Source organism: Globicephala melas, chromosome 9, assembly GCF_963455315.2.
Source record: "Globicephala melas chromosome 9, mGloMel1.2, whole genome shotgun sequence".
Classification (NCBI taxonomy): domain Eukaryota; kingdom Metazoa; phylum Chordata; class Mammalia; order Artiodactyla; family Delphinidae; genus Globicephala; species Globicephala melas.
Window position 1 is genome coordinate 85,141,837 of NC_083322.1, and position 27,708 is coordinate 85,169,544.

General features: G+C 41.6%; 2 protein-coding genes across 3 annotated transcripts in view; one reads left to right on the forward strand and one right to left on the reverse strand.

Moving 5' to 3' along the window:
• The window catches only part of GSAP (gamma-secretase activating protein), a 183,741-nt gene that overhangs the window by 133,290 nt on the left and 22,743 nt on the right, over positions 1 to 27,708 (forward strand). The window contains exon 33 of one of the 2 annotated variants that reach the window (XR_011377683.1): positions 26,300 to 26,314. The exons of the other annotated variant lie outside the window; for it this stretch is intronic. The gene's annotated coding sequence lies outside the window, so the exon portion shown is untranslated. Of the gene's footprint in view, positions 1 to 26,299; positions 26,315 to 27,708 lie in introns of those variants that run through there. 2 annotated transcript variants of the gene reach the window in all.
• The window catches only part of CCDC146 (coiled-coil domain containing 146), a 109,168-nt gene that overhangs the window by 32,508 nt on the left and 48,952 nt on the right, over positions 1 to 27,708 (reverse strand). The window contains exons 2-6 of the mRNA XM_030834303.2: positions 15,922 to 16,004; positions 12,825 to 13,034; positions 5,042 to 5,099; positions 3,012 to 3,185; positions 878 to 951 (exon numbers count right to left, since the gene is read on the reverse strand). Of these exons, the coding sequence (XP_030690163.1) occupies positions 878 to 951; positions 3,012 to 3,185; positions 5,042 to 5,099; positions 12,825 to 13,034; positions 15,922 to 16,004 (599 nt within the window). The remainder of the gene's footprint in view (positions 1 to 877; positions 952 to 3,011; positions 3,186 to 5,041; positions 5,100 to 12,824; positions 13,035 to 15,921; positions 16,005 to 27,708) is intronic.

Here is a 27,708-nt window from a genome sequence, read left to right on the forward strand (position 1 = left end):
TTTGCCTTATTTTGAGCCCAGGCTGTCTACCTATTTTTACTTTCTGACCAGGCAACAGAAGGGCTAGTCACAAATTCAGTGATCTCAGAAGTGGGGTGAAGACCACAGATGAGTGGGACTGAGGGGATATCTCCATTGAGTGCCACTGAGGGCAGGAATTTGTCCAGCCTCCCCACTTTCTCCCCAGATCCCCACTGCTACCGTCTCCTGGTATTCTGCCCTCATCCTGACCAGCCTCCCTGAATTGAGGTAAATTTCTCAACTTTGGTGCTAGTGGGCTTGGCTTTTAGAAACGTTACTAGTGTCTGCTGCTTTTTTTCTCTCTTCTTTTAAGATCAGTCACCAGAGCAATCATAGTACTTCTCCAGATTTTTGTATCTTCACTTATCTTTACCCTTTTCGGTTCCTCTAAACCTTGAGAATTCCTCAGTGACTTCTGCCTCCAAATCTGCTCTGAATGCTTGGGGGTCTTACACACGTGAATAGCTGGCAAGTGAAGAGTTACTGTCACTTGGGCTTTAGGCATCTGGCTGGCCAACATATATCTAGACCATGAAACTCTACACAGTTCCAATCATTTATTCCATACACAGATCTGTTAAAGTCAGTTGGTGTTCTCCATAGAGATATGATATAAAATTGGAAAGAGAATATTGTCCCAAAATTAAGACATAAATGCTAGGAATGACAGTAATGTGCTGCACTACATTCTCCTGAAGAACTTGATATGTACAACCTAGACAGGGCCAAATGCAGATATTTCTAAAATTATAACAGTAATTCGATGTGTTCAGTGGTTAATATTCTTGTTTTAGCATGCACACATAACTTGGGGGAGCGTGGGCTGGGAGGGATAAAAAATAAAATTAAGCCATACACTTTTTTGCGTGTTGTTTTTTCTATCTCTTTTCCAATTTGTACAGGAATGGATTGATGGTGGACCTCTTCAGCCTAGTAAAGAAATGCAACCATGTTAAATTATGTAGTCTTGGACCAGAAGCAGTCAAGCAAATTAAACAGGAAAGAGAAAAGAACTACGAGGTGTAGAATTCTTACTGTCTGTCCTGTACTATGCAGTGTGCTTTAATTATTCCATTTAATATTCATAATGACCTTACAAGATGGTAATGGTTGTTACCATTTTAAAGAGGAGCTAACTGAGTGTAACACATCCTCTGGGCGCTCTGCGTAGATTCCCTTTATGGAGGTACACCCATCTCTCAGAGGTTGCAGAGGCTGCTGACAGCTCATGCTTGTTCTCTCCACAGGATTGCCATGGCTGGCAGAGCTGCCTTGTCGGGGGATGGGGGGTGGAAGGTGGAGGAGAGCAGGCTGTGACCCATGTGGAGATATAGCAGCCCATCCCTCTGCCTCAGGGTGGAGCAACCACTGCGGTGCAATTCATGGCATCAGGTTGCCAGGAGGGTTCTCCTGAAACCGAATTTTGGCCTGCTTCGAACCCCACCTCTAGCCTGTTTCCCTCGCTACCCTATGGGATTCTCCTTAGAGCTCCTGCTCAGTGAATACTTGTCTTAATCTCTGCTTCTAGGGAACCCTGCCTAAGACCGAGGCTAAGTGAAGGTACATAATTTTCCCAAACTCACACAGCTTGTAAATGGCAAGGCCAAGATCAGAAGCTCGTTTTGTCTCACGCCACTTTGCACCGTGCTCTGTGGATTCGCGGAGGATTCACTTTTAGCCTCAAGGATCTTATGTACGTGGCAGGGGTTGTGGAAGAGCCCCTTCCTGCCTGAGGATCACACTGGACTTTGGGGTCTGGCGTAACACAGATGCTTGGGGTTGAGGACATCCCTGCAGTGTGGTGCGTTTCTCCCTGGGATCTTGCTCAGTCTTGAGGCAGATCTAAATTTTGTGAGGCTGAAACTTGTACAATTTGGGGAGCTCTTTTTTTTTTTTTTTTAAAGTATTATATATTTATTTATTTATAAAGTTATTTATTTATTTATGGCCGCTTGGGGTCTTCGTTGCTGCGCACAGGCTTGTCTAGTTGCGGCGAGCGGGGGCTACTCTTCATTGTGGTGCGCGGGCCTCTCATTGCGGTGGCTTGTCTTGTTGCAGAGCACGGGCTCTAGGCACGTGGGCTCAGTAGTTGTGGCTCGCGGTCTCTAGAGCGCGGGCTCAGTAGTTGTGGCACGCGGGCTTAGTTGCTCTGTGGCATGTGGGATCTTCCCGGACCAGGGCTCGAACACGTGTTCCCTGCCTTGGCAGGTGGATTCTTAACCACTGTGCCACCAGGGAAGTCCTGGGGAGCTCTTTTTAAGAAAAAGAATCAACAGTTATAAATGATACTTAGGTTCAGGACCTTGGTGGTGGTTCGTGCATGTGAAGCCTTAGTTTCGTTGGGTTCCTTGTAAATTCACCCGTGCTCAGTGCCTGTGTTCTGGGTGGCATCTGGGTACATCTTGGCCGACTGCTCTGACTCTTAAGGAAAAGGAGGTCAAAGTGAATCATAACTGTCCTCTAAGCCAAGGTGTCTCAGATGTAGTTTTAAGACATAAGTCTAGGTTACTTCGATTGTTTCGAGACCTATTATACAAAGGTTTCAAAATAAAATGAAATTTAATTATCTCCTAAAACATAAATACAGGCCCTGCATCACTTTCACGGTGAGAGGGAAGTGAAGTGGAATCAAACAAAGAAGGATGCAGTAATAACAGTATACAAAAGAGGTTAGAACATTTGCTTGCTCTTGAAGGAAGTGACTGTGTTTGTGACACTCATTTCCAATATTGAAGAATGCTTGCTGAGGTTTAGAGAGGCCTTTTCCCCAGGTCAGGACTCCAATTTAGAGTGATGCTACCAAACACTCCAGAGTCTTTTGTGAATTCCCAGAGCCCAGGTTTAGTTTGATAGGATCAGTCACAATGCAGAACATTTCAGTGTGTGTGTTTTGGTCTTTGTCAAACATTTGCAGTCAATCTTCATACCCATGCCCCTTTATGTCCTTGCAGGCACAATGTTTAAATATTTATGAGCTGTGAGTAACATACCTTTAAGGTGACCTGGGATTCGAACAATTCTTCTAGTTCCTTCTGCTCCTTTAGTAATTGCTTTTGCTTGGATGTCAAATCTTCCCGTAAATTTTTAATTTCTAATTTCTTCTGTGTTACTTCCTTACGTAATTCTTCAGTGCTTTCTCTCAATATTCTCATCTTCTCCATTTCCTTTAAAAGTCATGAAAATTATCAGATTATACAGAGTCTGAGCAAACATTTGTCTTCTTAAAAATCAAATTAAAAATAATTTTACTCACCATCTTGATTATATTTGTTTTGAGATTCATGAATGATTTCTTGCGCAGTTAAATGCAACTTATTATTTCTGGCCTCTTCAATAAAGGCATGGCAATTATACTGCGTGTGTTAAACATTTCACATTAGATTTGAACTCATTTTTAAATTAATGCTCTTTTTTATCTTCCTACATTTTAAGTGTTTCCTTTTTCTGAGTTCATATTTATTTCATACCAAAAAGCGTTAGTAAAAATTCCCAGCCTTTTTTCTAGTAGCTTTGTGATTTGGCAACACCAGATGCAAATAATCTTTGAATATCAGGTTTATGGTTTTCCTGAGTCACACATGAGAATTAAAGATTAGGAAGTTTATATTTGGAATATCGTATCCTTGGCACTCCTTAATCCCCTGCTCTCTTATTAATACTACTTCTCTAACTCAGGCACATTATCCCCAAATGCCCTCTGCCCCAGACTCCTAACAGGTCTTTGTTTCCCATGACTGATTTTCTGGGGAGTGTTTAACTTGTGAGAGAGAAGCCTTCTTATACTCAGAAGGTCCACACATTACTAATGACTTAGTGGAAGGATCCATTTAGCCTGCTCTGGCCTTTCTGCATATCACCCTCGTCCTCCTCCACTGTGGCTTCGAGGGTAAAATTGGTGATCCTATGGTCAGGAACTAAAATCCACAATGCTTTTTCCCACAGAATCTGTGTTGAAAATGATGGTTAGGAATACTTGTGTACTAGTATATAATATATACATAATTATATTAATATATAATATGATGTATCAATATATTCATACTCATATATATTATAGCATTTTACTCTATGCATATAGAGTAAAGGCATTTTACTCTATGCCTTGGAATTAGACCACCAACAACATACTTTTTAAATAGAACCATTTAGAAGGTGAAAGCAATGCAAAGTGTGATGATCTCTGTATTTACTTTCTATGATAGATTGCAAAAAAAGGGACATAAATTCCTCCTATTTTTGTTTGCATGCCTCTTTGCAATATGTCTTTGTCCTTATTCCCATTAAGAGGTAGGACCTATTTCTCTCCCCATTGATTCTAGATGTGACCATGCGACTTGCTTGGACCAATGTGATGTTACCAACAGTGATTTAAGCAGAGGCTTGAAAAGTGCGTGTGTTGGGGTTTGCCCTCTCTTGAGACTCTCTGTCTCTTTCCTGAGACTGGAAACCCTTCCACCGTCATGAGAGTAACCAGTGACATGTGACCTTAGACCAACTAGCGGCCCAACTGGCTGACGTATGAATGAAGCCATCCTAGGCCTTCCAGCCCCAAATGAGCCAGCTCAGACCAGAAGAATTCAGAACTGAGGAAAATAAGAAACGGCTGTTGTTTTAAACCACTATGTTTTGGGGCAGTTTGTTAGGCAGGAATGAATAAGTGATATACCTTTATAAAAAATTCTTGTAATAAGCTTGAGATAGTCAGGAAGCTATGAGAGTAATAGCTATAGCAAAAATAATGTTTTTAAGTGCCAACCATTTTTTCTTCTGAAAACAAAGCAGATATTGTCCAACTAAACATAACCTGAACTAGATGCCAAACAGCTAAATCCTGTAATAGGCACCACTTATGTTTACTGTAAAAGTTATGCAGATATTCCTTTCAGCACCATCCATTGTTAAGATTTCTGGGTCTTTCAAATGTTTCAGGGTATGGTTGTTGTGATAAACGTTAATATTTATCAAAAGGGATGTTTCAATCCAGCTGTATTTAACGAAGTCTAGATCATCTAAGACTTACTCCTGGCTTAGGTATCTTCTCGATTTCCTTTATTATGAGGCTTTTCTCTTCCATTAAGCTGCAAAACAAAAACAACTTTGACAAAGTACAAAAAAGTAAACTCTTTCCACAGTAATAACTTTCTATTTTCTCTTCTCAGAATGCACTCCCAGGTGTGTTTGCCAGACCTGGTGTCCATCCTTTGTGATGGCTTCACTGAGTCCCACAGGCCCATTTAGGTGCTCCCTCCCCAGTCCTGCCTCAACACTGTACACACACCCATCAAAGCAGTTCTCTCATCATATTGTACCTGCTTGGGAGCACGAACTGCCCCCCAGACTCAAGTTCCTTCAGGCGGACTCTGGACTTTTTCTTTTATTTGCAGTAAACTAGTACCCGCCTGGATTACTGCTACAGCCTCTACTGCTTTCATCAAATTATCAGATCCCACTAGCCAGTAGGTCTAAAGATGCATGCATACCAGGTTTATTTTTATGAAATTGTATTTGCAATAAAGTAAATTAACATTTGTGTAATAAGTATGCACCACATGGAATTTAGTATAGGTTAGGTGTGTGGGCCACAGGCTGAAGTTGAAGTTTTTCAGAGTTTTGGACACTTACACCTTTCCTTTTAGAGCTTGCGTATAAATTGCTATTTTACTTCCAAGCTGTTGATCTTACACCTCAGCCGTGTTGCCACCAGGGGGTGGTAGTGTGCTGCCATCTCTGGATTGTAAAGACCACCTGAGCGTCCCTGAGTTTCAAAATGGTGATGTGAAACTCTCCCACAAGATAAGGCTTACAGTCTTTTCTTTAAATATAAAATGATATTTTCTTAAACAAACATAAAATGGATAATTCTTTAGGACATTTTAAATTACATTTCTATCATCCGTTTTCTCTCTCTCTCTCTCTCTCTTTTTTTAAATCTTTATTGGAGTGTAATTGCTTCACAATACTGTGTTAGTTTCTGTTGTACAACCAAGTGAATCAGCCATATGCATACATATATCCCCATATCCCCTCCCTCTTGAGCCTCCCTATCCCACCTCTCTAGGTCATCGCAAAGCACGGAGCTGATCTCCCTGTGCTATGCAGCTGCTTCCCACTAGCTAACTATTTTACATTCGGTAGTGTATATATGTCAATGCTACTCTCACTTGGCCCCAGCTTCCCCCTCCCCTGCCCCGGGTCCTCAAGTCCATTCTCTATGTCTACATATTTATTCCTGCCCTGCCAGTAGGTTCATCAGTGCATCAGTGCCATTATTATTTATTTTTTTTAGATTCCATATATATGTGCTAGCATCTGGTATTTGTTTTTCTGTTTCTGACTTACTTCACTCTGTATGACAGACTCTAGGTCCATCCACCTCACTACAAATAACTCAATTTCGTTTCTTTTTATGGCTGAGTAATATTCCATTGTATATATGTGCCACATCTTCTTTATTGATTCATCTGTCGATGGACATTTAGGTTGGTTCCATGTCCTGGCTATTGTAAATAGTGCTGCAGTGAACATTGTGGTGGTACACGTCTCTCTTTGAATTATAGTTTTCTTAGGGTATATGCCCAGGAGTGTGATTGCGGGGTCATGTGGTAGTTCTATTTTTAGTTTTTTAAGGAAGCTCCATACTGTTTTGCATAGTGGCTGTATCAATTTACATTCCCACCAACAGAGCAGGAGGGTTCACTTTTCACCACACCCTTTCCAGCATTTATTGTTTCTAGATTTTTTGATAATGGCCATTGTGACCTGTGTGAGGTGATACCTCATTGTAGTTTTGAGTTGCATTTCTCTAATAATTAGTGATGTTGAGCATCTTTTCATGTGCCTCTTGGCCATCTGTATGTCTTCTTTGGTGAAATGTCTATTTAGATCTTCCACCCATTTTTTAATTGAATTGTTTGTTTCGTTGATATTGAGCTCCATGAGCTGTTTGTATATTTTGGAGATTAATCCTTTGTCTGTTGTTTCATTTGCAAATATTTTCTCCCATTCTGAGGGATGTCTTTTCATCTTGTTTATGGTTTCCTTTGCTGGGCAAACAAAGAGTGTTTTTCCTGTGTTTTCCTCTGAGAGTTTTATAGTGTCTGGTCTTACATTTAGGTCTTAATCCATTTGGAGTTTATTTTTGTGTATGGTGTTAGGTAGTGTTCTAATTTCATTCTTTTACATGTAGCTGTCCAGTTTTCCCAGCACCACTTATTGAAGAGGTTATCTTTTCTCCATTGTATGTTCTTGCCTCCTTTGTCGTAAATTAGGTGACCATATGTGTGTAGGTTTATCTCTGGGCTTTCTATCCTGTACTATTGATCTATATTTCTGTTTTTGTGTCAGGACCATACTGTCTTGATTACTATAGCTTTGTAGTATAGTTTGAAGTCAGAAAGCCTGATTCCTCCAGCTCCATTTTTCTTTCTCAAGATTGCTTTGGCCATTCAGGGTCTTTTGTGTTTCCATACAAATTGTAAATTTTTTTGTTCTAATTCTGTGAAGAATGCCACTGGTAGTTTGATAGGGATTGCATTGGATCTGTAGATTGCTTTGGGTAGTATAGTCATTTTCACACTATTGATTCTTCCAATCCAAGAACGTAGTATATGTCTCCATCTCTATGTCATCTTTGATTCCTTTCATCAGTGTTTTATAGTTTTCTGAGTACAAGTCTTTCACCTCCTTAGGTAGGTTTATTCCTAGGTATTTTATTCTTTTTGTTGCCATAGTAAATGGGATTGTTTTCTTAATTTCTCTTTCTGATTTTTCATTGGTAGTGTATAGGGATGCCAGAGATTTCTGTGCATTAATTTTGTATCCTGCAACCTTACCAAATTCATTGATTAGTTCTAGTAGTTTTCTGGTGGCATCTTTAGGATTTTCTGTGTATAGTATCATGTCATCTGCAAACAGTGACAGTTTTACTTTTTCTTTTCCAACTTGTATTCCTTTTATTTCTTTTTCTTCTCTGATTGCCGTGGCTAGAACTTCCAAAAGTATGTTGAATAAGAGTGACGAGAGTGGACATCCTTGTCTTGTTCCTGATCTTAGTGGAAATGCTTTCAGTTTTTAACCATTGAGTATGATGTTCGCTGTGGGTTTGTCATATATAGCCTTTATTATGTTGAGGTAGGTTCCCTCTATGCCCCTCTTCTGGAGAGTGTTTATCATAAATCAGTGTTGAATTTTGTGAAAAGCTTTGTCTGCATCTATTGAGATGATCATATGGTTTTTATTCTTCAATTTGTTAATATGGTGTATCACATTGATTGATTTGCGTATATTGAAGAATCCTTGCATCCCTGGGATAAATCCCACTTGATCATGATGTATGATCCTTTTAATATGTTTTTGGATTCTGTTTGCTAGTATTTTGTTCAGGATTTTTGCATCTGTGTTCATCAGTGATATTGGTCTATAGTTTTCTTTTTTTGTAATATCTTTTTCTGGTTTTGGTATCAGGGCGATGGTGGCTTCGTAAAATGAATTTGGGAGTGTTCCTCCCTCTGCAGTTTTTTGGAAGAGTTTGAAAAGGATTGGTGTTAGCTCTTCTCTAAATGTTTGATAGAATTTGCCTGTGAAGCCATCTGATTTTTTTCTTTTTTGTTAAGAAACATTGACGTTTTTCCTTTAAAAGATGTATACTTTTATTTATAGAAATACATCATTCATAATCCCACACCTCTCATACCACAGTTGATGATTTTTATTTTCCTTGTATATTTTAATGAAATTATATTAAATATGTATATATTATTGAATCCATTTTTACCTAACGTGTAATTAAAATAGTTTCCCAAGTTGCAAAACGGACTTCATAATTAATAGTTTAATAGCTAGTTTCAAGGTTTTCTAGTGGGTGGATGTACCATAATAAAATAATCCTTAATATTGATACTATCTAATATATACTGAACCTACTATATGCCACGGTCTTCACAAACATCATTTCTAAACTGCAGATCCTTTCTCAGTGGCTATTGTTACCTTCAATGTACAAATGAAGAAACTGAGGAGTTAGGCACCTCTTCCAAATTCACCGGTCAAGGCTGAAGTGACTCTCAAACCTAGCTCTATCTGACTCCAGGGTGCTTTTCAGTATCAAGCTCCCTCTGGAATACATTGCTATTGAAATATTCCACTATTTTTTAGAAGTTAGATTGCTTTAGATTTTTTGCTTTTATAAATAATAATGTAAGAAACATCTTTATGCATTGTCTGTTTTCTCGTTTTGGGTTCTCATTTTTGCGTGGCATTGCTGGGATGAAAAAACGTTATTGTACGTGTGCCTCTTGATATACATAAACCTGTAAACTTTCAAACTGACATTAAAATCTACATCTGACATTTTCAGCTTTTCTGACTAAGGGGTGGTTCAGTGTCAGAGCTCCTCGGGATTCATTACTTTTCTACAGCAAGAGTCCGAACTGAAACCATGTCATCAAAGGGTTTTGGTTTTAAGGACTTGTGGGTGAAGAGGGACTGCTGGAAGCCCTGTGTGCTGCCAAGCGCAGAGAGGCGTCATCCACATCAGGAGTAGAACCAGCCTGAATGGGTGGAAGTTATAAGAAGGGAGATTTCTGAACCAATACAAGCGAAAGCCATCTAAGAGTCAGGCTGCCCAAAGCTGGGCTGGGCTGGGCTGGGCTGGGCTGCTGTGGGAGGCTGTGAGCCCCCATCGCTGGAGGTGCTGGAGCACAGACTGAGTGGCCACTGAGAGAAGCCTCAGGGGATTCTTAGAGTAGTCAGTGCTGAGGACCGCTCTGTGGACCCACAGTTCTCAATCTCTGACACGACTCAGAATCACACAGGAAGTCTGTAAGCAATTCAAACCTTGCCTTGAGTGGGGGGGCCCGGACAGAAAGTGGAATCGTTAGTTGTAGGGTTGGATCTGCCTTGTAAGCGTGTATCTTGGGTGTTTCTCTCTCAGTTATGAGGACTATACGCTGCAAAACCTGTTCTAAGCTCTCTCTGTTCTTGGTTGGCACAGGGGGTGCAGGAAAGGTTTGTTTTTTTTGTTTTTAATGTTTAGAAGGTAAAATGTGCTCCAGCTGTGAGTTTTTCCTTACTACTAATCCTGATGCACTGTATGGCCCTCTGTCATATTCTAACTTTCTGGAATTCCAGAGACATCACTAAAATAATCCCTCTGTTCCTTTCTTACCAGATCTGTTTGTTTCTTGGTTCCAATTGTGCTGTTACTGTTGGACTAAGAATGGAAAATGACTGCTAAACCCCTGGGTGAGCACCAACAGGGAAGCAGCTGTGGCAGAGGAAATAGTTACCAAGGCCATGGTCACACTGTGATAGTCCTGCACACGTGCAGCACGCGTGTCCCCCTCTCCACGTCCACACCCATGACAGGCAGCACTGACCGACCATGGCCCTGTTTCCCAGCTGATGGAGACTTGTCAGAATATATCAGATTTAGCATGAGAGACACAATTGATTTGCCGTCCAAATCTCAGGACTTAACTAGTAAGCAGAGAAGCCCCCCAAAACATAACAAAGTGAAGGCAAGGAAAACCTTGAAAAGAATACTAAAGAGTCTTTTCAGGGAAAGTTTTTGGAAAGATAATGAATTCTACTTTGTTTCTAAAATAAGTTCTCAACAGTATTTATTTAATCACTTCATTACTTATTTGTAATGTATTTACTTAATTTATTTAAGTAAGTTACATATTCTTTCCTGAACTGCATATTTATCAAGAGATCATCTATGAATATTAATCCCAAACCAGGAACTGTTGTAACAGATTTAATTATTAACCAGTCGTGTAATTATGCTCGCCATTAGCATTTAATAGGAGTTTATATTATGTGAAAACATAAGAAAATCAAATTATAGAGCAATATCTTTTCTCTAGCATATGTGAACAGTATCTTGTTCTTAGTAGCTGCCAGTGAGTCAGAAGTTCCTAAAGATGCTGGGGTGGGGGAGTGCTAGTTATTTGGGCTTCTGTTATTCAGGCTCTGAATAAAATGAGATTTTGTTGTGCTGATTTGAAAAATATCATCTGAATATTTGGATGAATAGTTTTTTTTCTTTTCTTTTCCCCCTCCCTGGCTTAGTTTCTTTATTTTTATGTGCGGATGGAAATATCTACTTTTTTCCTGGGGAGGAAGTGTTGAGTGAATTTGTTTCCATACCATGTAATGTTAAGCCAATGAAGTATACAGCCTATAATTCTTTCCTGGTATTTCTTTTGGTATCACCATTATTTTTATGAAAATAAGTTTGTTAATTCTTGGGCTGCTAGTATTTGAGAATGCAAGGGAGTTTGCTTAAGCTACAGTATAACACGTTAACAAATCCAACATGAATACACACTAAACATTTCTGCAAATGTTAATTTTGAATGTCCTTGTTTACTGTTGGTCACTATGTACAGTCCTCCACCTCCAGCTCCATCCCAAGCAGCTCAGTGAACAATTTGCCTGTCTATACCTAAAAGGCAAGAGTTCTGGTCTTTTTTTTTTTTTTTTTCTTCTCCCCTTGGCAGGAATACTTGGAAATTTTAAACAACTTAAATATCAACTGACTTATGGTCCTCTTACCCTTTCGTGGAAATGTCAAGCATTCATATTTTCAATACTAATGAACAGCCACCTATTGTTTTAATTTCATTATTTTCTCAACTGAAAGAGTGCTTACAGGGCACAGAAATAGTTAGGCTTTCTTTCTACAGATCTCACTGGTGAGCCTGAAACAAGTTTAGACTGAAAGACAAAGAAGGACTCAGATTTCTTTCCCCCTGAATATAATTCTCCTGATTAAGCTAGTCTTCTTCTTCCCCCAGTTGAAATAATAGGCCCCAAAGAGAGGATTCAAAACCAGGGTGGGCAAAGTCCTCCAAAGGTCACCGAAGTCATTCGCTTATCTCTTGGCAGGACTGAGCTACATTCACTCTGAGGGAACTCTACCTACTCTTAAAAATAGCCAGAGAAAGTTCTGTCACCTTAAATGGTAACAAATTCTAGGAGTGGTGGTTTGGCTTTCTCTCCGGTACCCAGGCACAGCACAGAGCACAAAACCTGGATTTTGCAGTTGTTTTGAAATTCAATCTAAATAGTGTGATTTGCTGAACAAACTCTTTCACTGACTTGCTCTTCACAGGAGGAATGTTAGAAGAGATTTTAGAAATAACATTTATCCCTTCTAGCAATACATTTCTGCTGTAGTTCACTGAATGACATCCTCCAGATTTGGATAAGTGAATGTGTCTTCCAAAAGGGTATCACTTTCTTCCTGGATCCTAAGGAATAGTCTGGTAATAGGAGAATAGGGTTGACTATGTGGTCCCCATTCCTATATTAGAAGAATCAAGTGAAACAGATGTGACCCTCCATTCACATACAGCTTGTTTTTGGCAAGTGCTTGTGGGGTACCGGCCATGCAGACATAGGATCTGATATCGCAAGAGGGTAAGGGGCCACCACCAGGGCTGGAAAGGCGGAGAGTGTGTGCCAAGTCCTGGTTCTATGGAGTGTGTTCTTTGGTTGCAGCTCCTGATGGGTATGGCTTTCCTGACACACGGAAACCACTACAGGGATCTCCTCTTCCTGAGAGCGTCTCCCTGTCACCTGAGCTTCTTACTGCAAGTTGTGTAACCTTCTTTTTCAGGGACTGCCTGTTCTAGGGAATCAAGGAAAGAGCTAGGCTTGTCGTCCTCTTAACACTGCTCTCTCATACTCTACCTAAAATTCCTTCTTCAGTTAGTCTAATTTTTCTCATTTCGTTTATGTGGAAACACCTCTGCTTGTATCTGTCTTCAGCGAGCTTGAGAGAATCATGTACTTACCTATTCAACCTGTACTGATTATGGAACTCTCTTTCCTCCACTGCACTGTATTCATTTTGATACTTGAGAAGTTCTTCTCTCATTTTGGAGACCTCGGTGGTGAATGCCTGTGGAAAATTATCAGCCTGCTTCAGGTGAAACTCCTGCTGTTGTATTTGCTCAGTGAAATGTTTGGCCTCCTGTAGCAGTTGGACCTCTGACTCTTGCATGCTGGGTCCCATAAAAACAGAGATTTGCATAATGAGAAGTGTACACCTTCAATACCTTTAGTAACTCCTGTGGGGAGGGTTCTAGCGAGGAGTGGAGGGAGTATGTCCACACTGCTGCCCCTGTTCCTTCCATTCCTAGGTTCAATTCAATTCAGTGGCATTTTTGTGCCAAGTCTTGCACTAGGTACTAGAGGCAAGTGGAGCTCACAGTCTAGCAGAGGGGAGCAGACGTGAATAGGCAGAGGGAATACCAGCTGACAAGTGCTACCGCTAGTGTCTTGATCAAGAAGGTGGGAGATGACAGAGAAAGGCTTAGTTGGATGGGAATGTGATGTTTGCACTTGACATTAAAGAATGATCATGACCTTCCAAGGGTGGGAAGAATAATAATGAAAAGAGTGGGTCCTCCCTCCAGCTGCCCCAGCAACCCTGGCTTTCTCGGATTCTTGGGCTCTCATGACCTGATTGAAGGAAAACCTTTTCTTCCTAGTGATAAGAAAAGACAGTAAGTTTTCTGATGACACTTTGCTAGGAAACTAGGAAGAAAAATTCTCCTGTAAAATTATGGACTTCAATTAATTTACAGATTTCTGATCATAACATCAGTGCCTGGCTACAGCTGGACGTGAATGTCACAGCAGAGGGCAATTCCTACAACTCCAGTTATATTCTATGGCTTTGGCTTTATCTTGGGAAAAGGGTTAAGCATCTGGCTAGAGGCAGAACTGAATGAACATAGAAACTGGACTTAATGGAATCTCCAGTAACCTTCTAGAAATCATTCACCTATGCTGCATCATACGCTAACATCAGCTCCAGCCTTACCGGCAGACTTGATTTATCTTTCTCAGAAACCCAATTTCCTCACATTTGCCATCTCTTCTGTTCGGAAGCAAGACCCTGCCAGTTCCTGTTTTAAAGGCAGCTCTCTCTCTGTGTGTGTGTGTGTGTGTGTGTGTGTGTGTGTGTGTGTGTGCTCCCCAACAACTTTCCTCACCGGGAGAAATCTTCAGGTTTCTGCTCATTTGCAGAGATGCCCAATAACTTAATCAAGCCTGTCTCAACTGAAGTTACCAGCCCCACCCATTTTCTCAGGCTTCAATATGTCATTTGCTCAACAGCAGAACATTTATTGGGACATCCTATGCTCCAGGCGCTATGTTAGGTACCAAATAGCAACAACAGCTATAAAGATAATAGATGCAATTTCCGTTAATGAAAGCTGGAGTTATTTCTTACAGTTCAATTTCCTTGTACATACTTTGTAAATCTGAAGTTACCTGATGTCCTTAACATGAGTCTTCAACTATGGAATTGTAAGGCATTGGCTTGGGCCATAGTGCCTGTTTTCCCTCAGAAAGTGGGTGAACAAGGTGGTTAGGGTTCCAGCCAGAAGACATGTGGTAACTTACATACATGGACTTGAAATATAGTGTCAGCAGAAGAGAATTTAACAACTCTTATAATGTGGTTTCTATGGAAGACTCATTCAATTTCAGTCCAGCATTTCTAGCCTATATCTGTCCTGCTACAGCCCCGGCAGCAAGAGTAAAGAGTCTATATCTTCATGCCTCTCCCACCCACCAGGCAGTGGGGTGGGAGAGAGTGGTGGGTGTTGGTTGTAATCACAAAAGAGGGAACTAAGGGGTCAGGAGGGGGTAAAATGTGGTAGCAGAAGGGAAGTAATGGTTTTGCAACACAGCCTGGAAGGAGAAAGAAGTAACGTCATAGCCTTGGTCCTGCATGTCTCTCTGACACTGGAGGTTGGTTAGTAACGGAGAGCTGAGTGCGTATGGGGTGGAGTCAAAGTGAAGGGAACATAGGGATGCAGTTCTGCTCTTCTCCTTCACTCCTCCCTCAGGCTCCCATCCTCAGAGTAGCCGAATGCATGAGCAAGAAAAGAAGTAGGAGTAATGGTTGGAGATCGGGGGAGAGGATGGCTGGGGAATCACAGGATGGAGCTTCCATTCACTGTGTCTCTGCTTGGATTTTAATGAAGATGTCATGCAAAGCTATGAGGCAGAAGGCGGGGGAAAGGAAGAAGGAGGCTTGGGAGTAGCAGCGGAACAGAGTTTCCCCTTCTTTCTCACTCTCCTTCCCCCTTGATTCCCAGTGGCTGATGGCAGATGCTTAGGAAACCTTGTTGAATTATTCTGTTGAAACCTTGTCTTCTGACCTCTGCTAATTAGGACTGGGCTAAGGCGAGTAGCCAGGGATAGGAGGAACAGGTGAGAAGTAAAGACAGGAATCTCAGCAGATATAGGCTGGGCTTGTCACAGAACCTACGCCTCTGAGTGATGAAGAAAGGTGGGGAGGAGAGAATCTTACAGGAGTGTGCTGTAGCAGAGAATGTCAGGGCCTCACCGAAGTCCCCTTGGCACACTCTAGGGGTCACCTGTAGCTTCGATGGACAGTTATCATATATAGCAACAGCATCTCTATGCCTCTGCCTGAGAGCTTTCTCTGGCCAATGGAACTTCTTGACTTCTCACAGGGTAAGCTAGAAGTGCCAGGAGCTCGCCTACCCAGAAGCAATCTTTGATCAACGAAGGATGGAAATGAGTGAACAAATATGCCAGCGTCCTCACCCTTCAGTGGGAGAGCTCTGAGGTGTGTTCTACAGTCACTCAGAGAGTCTTCAGTGAGACTGAGCCCCAGTTGCCTGCAATGTTAACCTGAAGATTAACACACCCCCAGCTGGATAACACCCTTCCCCATCTCACTTCCCCACTGTCTCACAATAATTTCTGGTATACTTCTTAAAACGCTTGAACTCAAATCTTTGTCTCAGAGTCTGCTTTTGGGAAAATGAAAAATAAGACAGGTCCCACTACAAGTAAGAAGTAGAGATGTGAGTAGAGGTGTCTTCACGCCGGTAAATAGCATACCTTTTCACGGTATCATGCAGTAAGGTGTACTTGGCTTTTAACTCTGCCATCCTGGTTCCAGGAAGTTTCCCCATAGCATGTAACTAGCAAAGAGAACACAGGAATACAGGACCACTATTAGCCATCACCTCCTTTATGCTTTAAGCAGAGATAAAATGGGTATATGGATGTACCATAAAATCTTTCAGTTAAACATTAGGAAACATATGAGGCAATAAGGCTTATTAGAAAGATGGTAGGTGTTCAGAGAAAATGGTTCTAGTTCCGTTCTTCTCTGAGTTCTTGGGTGAGTTCTTTTACCTCTGAGTTCTTTTACCTCTCTAGATGAAGGCTGTGATTTCTTCATCTGTAAATCGAGGGAAGGAATTGAGTGAAATTCTTTCAGTTGTAAAACAACCGTATTTCTAGGTTTAGCAAACAACCTACAGAGTATAGATGACTAGGATGGCTATTTGTAAGGTGAGAGAAGTAATAATTATTGAGCATCTTTTATGAGCAACTGTTGTACATTTTATTCCTGAAAATGTTTTGTGAACAGGAATTATCTCCATTTCAAACTAAAGTTTAGAAAGGTTAAGTAATTTGTTTAAAGTTAGAGAGCTAGTTAAAGGCAGAGTCAGGATTTAAACCCAAGGGGTCCAGCTCCAAAAATCCATGATCATTCCTCTGTACCACGATGCCTCTGCCTCTGCTGTCAAAGAAACATGAAAATTTATCTGGTACACAAAGTGATTGTATTTATTCCTTTTTCATTTCTGGCAAAAGAACTTTTGATTTACTCTCTGAGTTAGGTGATAAGTAGCTAACAGACATCATAACACAACATCAAACACTAGTGTTACCATAATGCAATGAGCATTTGCATTAGGTTGGACTTAACTGGACTGCTGGTGACATGGCAACAAAAAATAGAACTAAAGATAAGATTTGGGTTTCTCAATGCCCTGTTGTTCTTAGCTCAGAATATTTCTTGAGTCCATCCACTTTCCTCTCCCTTCCCTATCCCGCCAGTCTCGGTCACACCATCTCTCAGCCGGACTACAGCGAAACTCCAACCGCCCCCTCCCCATCTGTGTTTCCACTCAGGGCCCCTATCCATCTACTTCCCATGGAGATCATTTTAAAAAATCAAACATGCTCTTGTTATGCTTGGTGCTCAAAACTTTTCAAGTGGAATAGAATTCAAGACCCTCGGTACAACCCCTGAGGTCCTGTCTGACGCTGCTTCCCTCCCATCAGCCTCTTTTCACAGCACCGTCTTCCAGCTCCTACTGCTGCAGCCACACCGGCCGCCTTCTGTTTCCATAAACGCATGAACCCCTTTCCTTCCTCAGGCCTCTGCATTGGCCATTCCTCATTCCCACCCTCCTTCACTCCAACTCTTTCTTCGTACCTCAGCTTCAATATCCATAAAAAGGCCTTGAAAAGCTTAAAAGTCCATAAAAAGGCCTTCTCTGAAGTCTATATCTAAGACGGATACCCACATACACCGCACCCCCCAGACAACTCTGTACTTCATAACGTAACATATTACCGGCTGTAATAGTACATTTATTTATTATGATCAAAAGAATGTTATTCCTCAGCTGGTATAAAGCCCGGTGAGGAAAGGGCCTGGGTTACCCTGTTCTTCACTGTATCCTCAGCCAGTAGAACCCCAGGTGCAGTGTAGGTGTTTGGCATATACGTGCTGAGTGAGCAAATGAATGAATGGAACCGAGAACATGCAAGTGCCTGAGTCTACAGAGTGGGGTTTCATGGTTTCTCTACCAGAATCAGGGTAGGAAAACATTGTTAAATGCACTGTGCAACCATCTCTTTGTGAAAGTATCTGGGATCTTTCACGAGGGCCCTACAAGCTGGTGCCAGGCCTGGGTTCCAGTCCCCACAACCCTCTTTTTTATGTATGAGTGAAATATGGGGAACAGGATATTTAAAACCTTTGAGGAGGTTCCACTTCTCACTATATAATTTATGTGTAACTTCTTGTTTTTAATTTAATTTAATTTGTTATTTTTTTTGGCTGTGTTGGGTCTTCATTGCTGCGCGTGGGCTTTCTCTTGTTGTGGCAAGCGGGGGCTACTCTTTGTTGTGGTGCATGGGCTTCTCATTGAGGTGGCTTCTCTTGTTGCGGAGCACGGGCTCTAGGTGCGTGGGCTTCAGTAGTTGTGGCTCACAGGCTCTAGAGCGCAAGCTCAGTAGTCGTGGCGCACACGCTTAGCTGTTCCGCAGCATGTGGGATCTTCCCAGACCAGGGCTCGAACCTGTGTCCCCTGCATTGGCAGGCGGATTCTTAATCACTGCGCCACCAGGGAACCCCCCATGTGTAACTTCTTAAGTGTTGAGTTGCTGTTGGTGGGTTGACCTAATGTTAGATTTTATAGATATTTAATTAAACACATTTATTTTGGTTCTGTGGTTTTCTTTCTGGATTTTTGAGCCAATACATAATTTATTTTGTATCACAAACATTGTCATTGGCTCCTAAAAAGGGTGTAGGACATAGGCACTGTACCTTTAAAGTCTAACTGGTTAAAAAAAAAAAATCTTTGCATATGGACACTCTTAAAGGAGAAAAGTAACTGGGAAAAGGTTGTGTGTGTGAGTGTGGGCTTATATGAGTATGTGTGTACTAGGAAGGCCGCATGGGAGCCAGCCTTGTAACTAGCCAACAAACTAGCCTAGTAAGATAGCCACTGGAGGTAAGCCATTGGGTAAGGTAATTATGGAATCACATGTTTAGAAACACATATAGTATTTTGTTTTAAGGCTGAAGAGACCATTACCTTCCACCAACTGCCCTGCACAATGGAAACAAGTGAACTGACATAGGGCCTCCCTACAGTAGCCCACAGTTCAAGGAGAGAGACACAAAGGAAATTACAGAATGCTTAAAACTACACTCAGTAGTTTTATTATTCATAAAAAAGTATACTTGGTATTTTGCAATTATTTTCTTTATATTGTAAGTTAAAGCAAATAAGTACAATTATAAATTATAGACCCTTTCCAGGGGGTGGAACTTCCAGAATGGTAGTGTGAAGAGCTCGATGAATCCTTTCTCTCAAAGAAACATTGATTAAACTGGTCAAAATTGTCTAAGACAACCATTTACGGTGTCTGGAAATTGACCTAAGGGTGTGCAAGAAATTGAGAGGCATTTATTTAACAAAAGCTACTGAAACTCACTAAGAAGCGTGGGAGACTGTGGCATTTGCACCATGAGCTGCATCCATCACCCTTAGCTCCCAGTTGTGTAAGAACTATTCCGGGCAGGGTTGGCGGCCAATGAAGAGCCCACTGCCCCCAGCTTCCTATTCCTGAAGATGCATTCAGGCGGGTGGGACAGCCCCAGAAAACTGCTGCACTCCACCTCCCCTCCTGCCCAGCTCCGTTTGTGAAAGAACTTCACCGGGGGGCGGCTGCAGCCGTTCAGTAGTGCCCACTCCCCACTCCCCAAGCTCCTGCTTTCCAAGGAGTCTCTGGGCAGGCGTGGCAACCTAGGAAGATCAGAGTCCCCTAGCACCCCAGCTTCTGCTGATCAAGTCCTGCCTGAGAATGCTCACTTTACTTGGAACAGTGTAGACTATTCATGCCCTAGAGCATTGTCAAAAACAATAGCTATCACAGGAATGAACAGTAAGAGGAGGCTCATAGCTTGGTGATACCGGTGGAGGCAGATCAGCAGAAGTTTAACAGAGAAATCGTGGCCAGAGACAGTCAAAGAGGACCCTGCTAATATCACAATCAGTACTGGTGGTCGAGAAGGCTGTGGAAAAGCTCAAGGCTGTGACCTCTCGGGCATGACCAGAGAGGGTACTTCCAAGCTATCAGTCGCTGAGCTAAAGGTGGGGCAGATGTGTAAATGCCCTGAACCTTGAAAGTGGTCCCCAAGCCACATACAGACTCAGTGGAAAAGGATGAAACCTTTACTGGCTCGGGAGGCTTAAATACAATCTCTGACTAATCAATGACTGACCAAGCTACGGAGCACGGCACCCAAGAAGCCAAACTTAATAAAAACAAGGAAAGATTACACAGAGACAGCAGAGGCTGCACACTACAGAGGATACACTTCAGAATTAGTTCAGCCAAGTCACTAAACAAATAAACGTTTGAACAGCAATAACAAAGACAAAACAGCAACAGGAAGAAGCCTGGGGAGGATCAGAATCCGAAGTTGCTCCAGCGTTATCCAAAATGTCCAATTTTCAACAAAAAGTCATGAGACGTGCAAGGAAAAAGATTGGAAACTGCTTTGGGTGTGTAGACGTTGGACTTAACAAAGACTCCAAAGCAGCTATTATAAATATGTTGAAAGAATGAAAGGAAACCACATTTAAAGAATTAGAAGTGATTATGATGACAATTCATCAAATAGAGACTATCAATAAAGTACTGATCTCGGATAAGAACTAAGATTTTTAAAGTGATGTCCTTTGGGTAGTAAGAATGTATGGTTTTTATGTTTTTATTTTTGCTTATCTGTATTTCCTAATTTTCTCCAATGTATACATAGTACTTTTAATAATACAAGGCTGTTAAAATATGCTTGAAAACTCTTGCTGTAAGCAATAGGAATTCAGAGCAGAATTTCAAACTGCAGAGTACTGTGATCAGATCCTAGTGGCAGATACAGCCAAATTCTAGCTCAGACTTTTTGAAAACTCAGCTGTATTTTCCCTAACTTGAGTCTCATCTGAAACAGCAGTAGTTCCAAGCTTGATGGCAGGTGGGCCAAGGATGCCTGTTGGCAGGTTTTATGACCACAGAAAAAGCAGGAAGGTGGAGATATTTCCTTTCCTATTTGCTATTTCCATCACTCCACCAGCCAGATTGCCTTTGGAACCTCAGAATCTGGAAGAAAGCTGACAGGGCAAAACATCTGATATGCCTTTGTAGTTTTTACATAACTTGGAAAAGGTGAAGTCATAGATGTTCGGAAAGAGGACTGATAACCTATCTTTATTTGGTCTACTCTACTAAAAACAAATCTCTTAAAAAGAAAAAGATTCAATTCTAGTAGATGAAATGCTTTGCTCATAAACATAAACGTGGAAAAGATAGTTGCATTTTCACACTGCATGATACAACCGGGTACAGAAACCAAGTTTGTCACGTTTTATAAATGCAGAATCTAAGAAACAGAGCATAAAGCCCGAGCTTAAGTTGTCAAAGAGTATAGACAACAAAAGGTTAGATATAATGTCATAAGTTCATAAATATGATTTCACAATAGGTACTTGTATTACTGAATTGCCTTGTTCGTAATTGAGAATGGAAGGAAACATTTACTCTAGAGCTCAAAGTTTAACAAGAGTTCATGATTCATAGATGGCATGTAATAATATGGAAAAAATTTTGAAAATTGAAATTTTAGGACATTCCAAGGAAAGTAATAGCTCAGTAAGAGCTTTTACCAAGTGAACTTATCTGGAAGGGGGTCAGCATGAGGAAACAATTAGGTGTTTGTGTGGGTGTTTGCAGGGCAACCGAGGTGGCCATCGTTATTAACCTACTCTATTCCTGTTGCCTCTTTGACGTTACCTACTGGTGGTCTCATCCTGAGAAATAGCTGCCGTGCTGTGGGAGGTAGACAAATCCTTACCATCCTTATCTCCCTCTCACCCTCTCCCTTTCACTGCTAGAAATAAACAACATAGCCATTTGAGTCGCTCAAACGCAATTGAACTCTCAACAATGATTCATCACTCTTTTTGTTTGACTTTTCCCCTTAGTCGTTATATCAAGTTTTAGCTTTTCTGTACACCTAACTCATTTACCAAACAAAATTAGGCCACCTAAACTCATCAACGAATCCATTTATCTTACACCTACACCCACTCTTAACTTCTTTCCCCAAATCTCAAAAATGAAATCTTCCTTTCCTCCTGTCAAGTCCAACCCATCCACCTGGGCTCTCAAACATATACTCTCCTACTTCTTCCCAGGCATCAGTTATACCTTCTCTCCTTTATAACCTCTACTTGTCCTACTTTGCTGGCTCAACACATAGAAGTCAAGTACATTACAAGTGGACTTTGGTTTGAATTCCAGCTCTGCTACTTTTTAACTCTGTAATTAGGAGTAATATTTAATCAATCTGTACCTCAGGTTTCTTCAGTTATAAAAGAGAGACAAAAATAGCCCCCATTACATAAGACTCTAGTGAAGACCAAATGAATCAATATATGTAAGGTATTGAGTATAGTATCTAGTACACAAATAAGGGCTTAATCAATGTTAGTTATTATTATTATCATTAGCATTATCCTCAGCCTGTAAATTTGCTCAAGTCTATCTCATTAAAAACAAACAAACAAAACCAAACACCCCTTGGATGCTATGCTCCCATGTAATTACCCTTTCTTTCTCTCCTTCTCTTTCGTTTCAGTTTTTCTCAAAAGAGTTGTCTCTGCCCTTTATCTCCACTCCCTTACTTCCAGTCACTCACCAATCCATAGTGACCAGGCTCCCGCTCCATCACCAGACTGGTAAACGGACAAATGGCGTCCTCATTTCTCTGGCTGATTTTGATATTTTTCTCATGATCACCGTTTTTCAATAATTTGTTTAGGATATGTCCTGGTGCGGTTTTCTTTGGCTTGAGATTTGCTCAAAGTTTTCAATCTGTGGGTTTATAGTTTTCCTCAAATTTGGAAAAATTTCAAGTGTTATTTCTTCAAACATTTTTTTCCGTCCCCTTGTCTACTTCTTCTGTGACTCTAATTAATCATTTGTTTGGCCACTTGATATCCACAGATCACTGATGTTCTGTTCGTTTTTATCTTCCAGTCTTTTTTCTTTGTTTCATTTTGGATAGTTTCTCTTGCTATATCTTAAAGCTCACTAATCTCTTTATCTTTAGCGTCTAATCTGCTCTTAATCTCATGTGGTGAACTTTTCATCTCAAATGTTGTATTACTCATCTTTAGAAGTTTGATTTGGGTCTTTTTATAACTTCCACTTCTCTCATTATGCGCATGTTTTCCTCTACCTTTCCCCCTACATTCAAAATATATATAATAACTGTTTTAATGTCCTTTTCTACTAGTTCTATTTTTGTGTCTACTCCATTGATTGATTCTTCTCACTATAGGTCAGATTTTCCTGCTTCTTTACATGCCTACTAATTTTTTTTTTTTTGGCGGTACGTGGGCCTCTCACTGTTGTGGCCTCTCCCGTTGCGGAGCACAGGCTCCGCACGTGCAGGCTCAGCGGCCATGGCTCACGGGCCCAGCCGCTCCGCGGCATGTGGGATCTTCCCGGACCGGGGCACGAACCCGTGTCCCCTGCATTGGCAGGCAGACTCTCAACCACTGGGCCACCAGGGAAGCCCGCCTACTAATTTTTGATTGGATGCCAGACACTGAGTTTTACACTATTGTGAAATGGATTTTTCTTTCTTTTTTGGGGAGGAGTATTCCTTTAAATACTTGGGGGCTTTGTGAGTCACAGTTAAGTTTCTTGGAAACGGTTTGATCCTTTCAAGCCTTGCTTTTAAACTTTGTTAAGGAAGTCCAGAATAATCCTTTTTCTGGGCTAATTTGGTCCCACTACTGAGTCAGTGCCCTTCTACTGTGTCAACAGGTCTTTTAAACCTCCTAACATGAACTCTTCTTGGCTCTGCATGAACTCCAAGTATTGTTCCATTCCCTCCTCTCTGGGAGTTCTTTCCCAGTCTCAGTGGTGTCCTCACACGCATGCACTGATCAGTTTCCCTCGGCAGATTTTTGGAGCTCTCTCTCTCTCTCTCTTTGAAACTCTTCCATTGCCTCACCTGTATATTTTAGTCAACTTGGCCTCCCTGTCTCCTCAAACAGCAAGAACACCTGGCTCTGTGTGGAATCCCCTCCCTATGCTATCATTTGGAAACACTCTCTAAGTAGTAAAACGGGGCAGTTGTAGTTCTCAACTCTTTTATTTGCCTTTTCCTAGGGATCACTGTCCTGTGCTGTTGTCCAAAGTCTGAAAACCATTGTTTCACCTGATTTGGTCCATTTTTTAGTTGTTTCAGGTAGGAGAGTAAATCTAGTTTATGTTATTCTGTCTTGATTAGAAGTGGAGCCCCAGTGACCTCTTAATTATTAAATTCAAACATTTCTCTGTCCTTATCATACTTGATAATTTTATGACATTTATTACTATTGACATTACAGTTCATTGTTCCTTGAACTCTCTCCTCCTCTGGTTCCTGTGACATAGGGTCTCAGGGTTCTCTCCTTACTCTTCTGTTTTCTTCTCTGGTCCTCCTTTAAAAGTTGGTGTTGCCCATGATTTTGTCATTACCTTTTTTCTTTTTTAAAATTATTCGCTGTCCCTCATCTGAACTACCTCCTACTCACAGTCTGAACCTACCTACATGCTGATGACTCCTGAACAGAGGGGCCTGCAGGCTACTGTTATTGGACAAGCTAGGACTTTATTTGGGCAAGGGCCATTCAAGACTATGGGAATTAGGGTTAGAGAACAATAAACATCTTCATCTAACACCTGGAACACATGAAATGTTTTACATAAATGATACAATATCAATGTTCGTGTATTGTGACCATTTTTTTGGAGAGAACTTTGATATTGTGGGGCATTTCATCCATAGATTCTGTTGAACTAGATATTATCAGAGAGTTTCTTAGAATAAACAGAATCTATGTAGTGCTATACACAAGTCTTCATCACTTCTTATTGAGAAGGTGGCAAGAGATAACGAAGCACTTTCCTTACTTCAAGTTGTGTCCCCTTGAATCTGTCCTTCACGCTGCCAGCAGAGTGCTTTATCTAAAACACAATTTTCGCCTTGCTTAAAACCCTTCAGAGGATCCTGTCACCTTCAGGATTAAGTCTTGGTCCCTTTACATGGTTTACCAGGGCCTTCATGATCTGGCAGTTGCCACCCTCTCCAAACCTGTCTCCTCTCTTTCTAAACCTATTGTGGCCATTTCAGTTCTAGGCCACGTGCTGTGGTGGGCAGAATGATTCCCCCATCCCTAGATGTCCACATTTCTAATCCCTATCGTGTGTAGACTTGTTACTTTATATGGCAAAAGGGACTTTGCAGATATGGACTTTAAGATGAGATTATGGTGGACTATCTGGCTGGGTGCAGTCTAATCACGTGAGTCCTTTAAAGCAGAGAGTCTTTCTTAGCTGAGTCAGAGGTATGAAATGGAAGAAGAAGGCAAGATTGGAAGTGTGAGAAGGACTTGACCTGCCAGAGGAAGGGGATCTCAAGACAAGAAATAAGGGCAGCCTCTAGAAGCTGGAACAGGAAAAGAACCAGATGCTCCTCTAAACCCCCAGAAAAGAATGCAGTCCTGTCAACACCTTGATTTTAGCCCACTGAGACTCATATTGGACGTCTCACCTACAGAATTATAATATAATAAATTTGTGTTTAAGCCACCAAGTTTGTGGTAATTTGCTACGAGAGCAATAGAAAACTAACACAGTTCCATACCACGTCTTTGCACAGTATATTGCCCTAGCTTCAATTTCTCTCTCCTCTCCACTTGGAGAATTCTTATTCTTCCTTAAAACATCTCAGTGGTCAGCATCTGTGGCTGCCTGACATCTCCAGGCAGAATTAATTCTTTCTCTCTATTGCTTCTGTATTTTTAGATGCACCTGTTACTGTACACATTGTACACTATTACCTCTATTATCATATTACACTAATATGTCTCCTCCATTGGGCTGTGTAGTCCTTGGTGATAGGAATCCTACTGTATTCATCTCTGAGTCCCAGCCCGTAGCTTGGTATCTTATAAGTACTTGGCAGTGTTCCTTAAACTGTGTTGACTTAAGCTTATCTTAAAACCAGTAATGTAGCTGGAAGCACTCTTGTTCATTCACTCACCTCCATTCCAACTGACCCGTCAGAGAAGGCAGGTGTAAAAGGAGGAAAAGAGCAAGGTAACCTGGCCTGAACACAGGACTTGAAAGAGCAGAGAATGTGCCAGACAAAACTGACTGCCTCACCCCACAGCTCCCCTTCTCTCTTCTGTGTGGCTGGCAAGGCTCACAGGATGAGCAGGGAGATCTGGGACAGTTTCCCACAGCTGTCTTGTTCCTCCTTTGGTGGCCGACCACAGGAATGCGAGGGGCAATCAGGACCTCCCAGAGTTAAGGTCGCAAATGCAGTGGACATGGTGGGTGAATAATGCAGGTGGCTTAACTCTATGTAGGACTTCAAAATTAAGTGACAATAATTATAAGATAACATGTACAGCCAAATAAATAAAAAGCATGCCTGAGCACATACATGCTAATGAGTGGCATTCCTTTAAAACACTCACATCTGTCCCAGTGAAACGACTATTGCTTGGAATTTTAACGATCATTTATCCTTTGTTTAAATGATTTCCCCCTACTTCCAAAGGTCTGGGAAAAGATGATGGCAGGTTGGAGTGGCTGTGAGCCCAGGAGGCGGGAGACGAGCCAGATTAAAACCCAGAGGCCTCTTTCTGAACTTCAAAGGGTGAGCTGATAGGTAAGAGTACAGAAGCTAACGGGGCCAGAGTCCTGAGGGGCATTTACACGAGGGCCAGAACATAGTGGGGGCAGGAAACAGAGCCAGGCTAAAACCACGAATGACTGAAGTCACAAAAACAGGAACCAGGAGAGTAGGGGTGCAGGCAGGAGGGGTGTGGGCCCCAGAAGGAACTGTGTTGCCTGCTGACTCTGACCAATCAGCTTTCAGTCCTTCACATGCAGCGTTCCCACCTCTAGGGCACCTCTACAGACCTTGAGTGGGTTTAGGCAGGGAGAGATCCAAAAGGGAGCCGGGACATTGGAGAACAGAGCGTCTCTCACACAAGTGTCACAAATGTATAAAGATGGTCTACTGTTCATCTCACTATGCAGATCACAGGCCACAGCCCCTGCCCTGCCCCTGTCTTAAGAAGCTGTCACTGTAAACGTGGTGAGCCCAGAGCGCAGCGGGCAGGGTCCGTGGGCCAGGGTGCTCTCTCTGCTGCTGCGCCCACCTTTCAGGCTCCTCTCTGTGCTGAGAGCACCGCCCCTCGCAGCTGGCTGTCAGCTGTCAGCCCCCAGCTCTGGGTTATGAGGTTACAGATAAAGGATATCGCCACTTCCCGCAACAAAGAAACTTGGGACCTCTGGTGCCCACATTCCTGTTTTGAAGATGCTTTTGCCCACAGTGCTCTTCCCAGTATCCATAAATAACAGATCATTTACCGTAGAGGCATCTGGGAAGCCCAGGTGCCAGCAGTGTGGGTGCCACGGCAGTGCCACCCTCCACTCCCCCTTCTAGCAGGCAGATTGTGATGCACAGTGAAGCTTTTCACTGCTAATCGAAGAACTGTTCTTTGAAAAAGAACAAAAACCCAAAGTTGCAGCTTGCACTTCCCCATTGATACCATAAAATGGAAACTTGGGAGCAGAATATGAGGATGTTTGAGTTCAACTCTTGCTGATCCCCCGGTACGGGGGCTTTTCATCCTGGCAGCATATTTGGACAAGTCATTTAATTTTTGTTCAATTTATTCTGAAGTATTTTATTCTTTTTGATTCTATTGTAAGTGGAATTGTTTTTGCGATTTCTTTTTTGGATTGTTTATTTCTAGTGTGCAGAAGCCATTCAGTTTTGTTCAGTAAAATTATTAAGCATGAAAACAGAGGTCAATCCTTAAAACCTGGTATAAGCTTTCCTATGTGTTCTACAAATGTTTCAGATAAGGCAGAGTATCTTTGACTCTTGTATTTACTTGAAATAGCCTGAGTACCTAGAAAACTGCTTGACACTAAGATGCTCAGAAATATTTAATG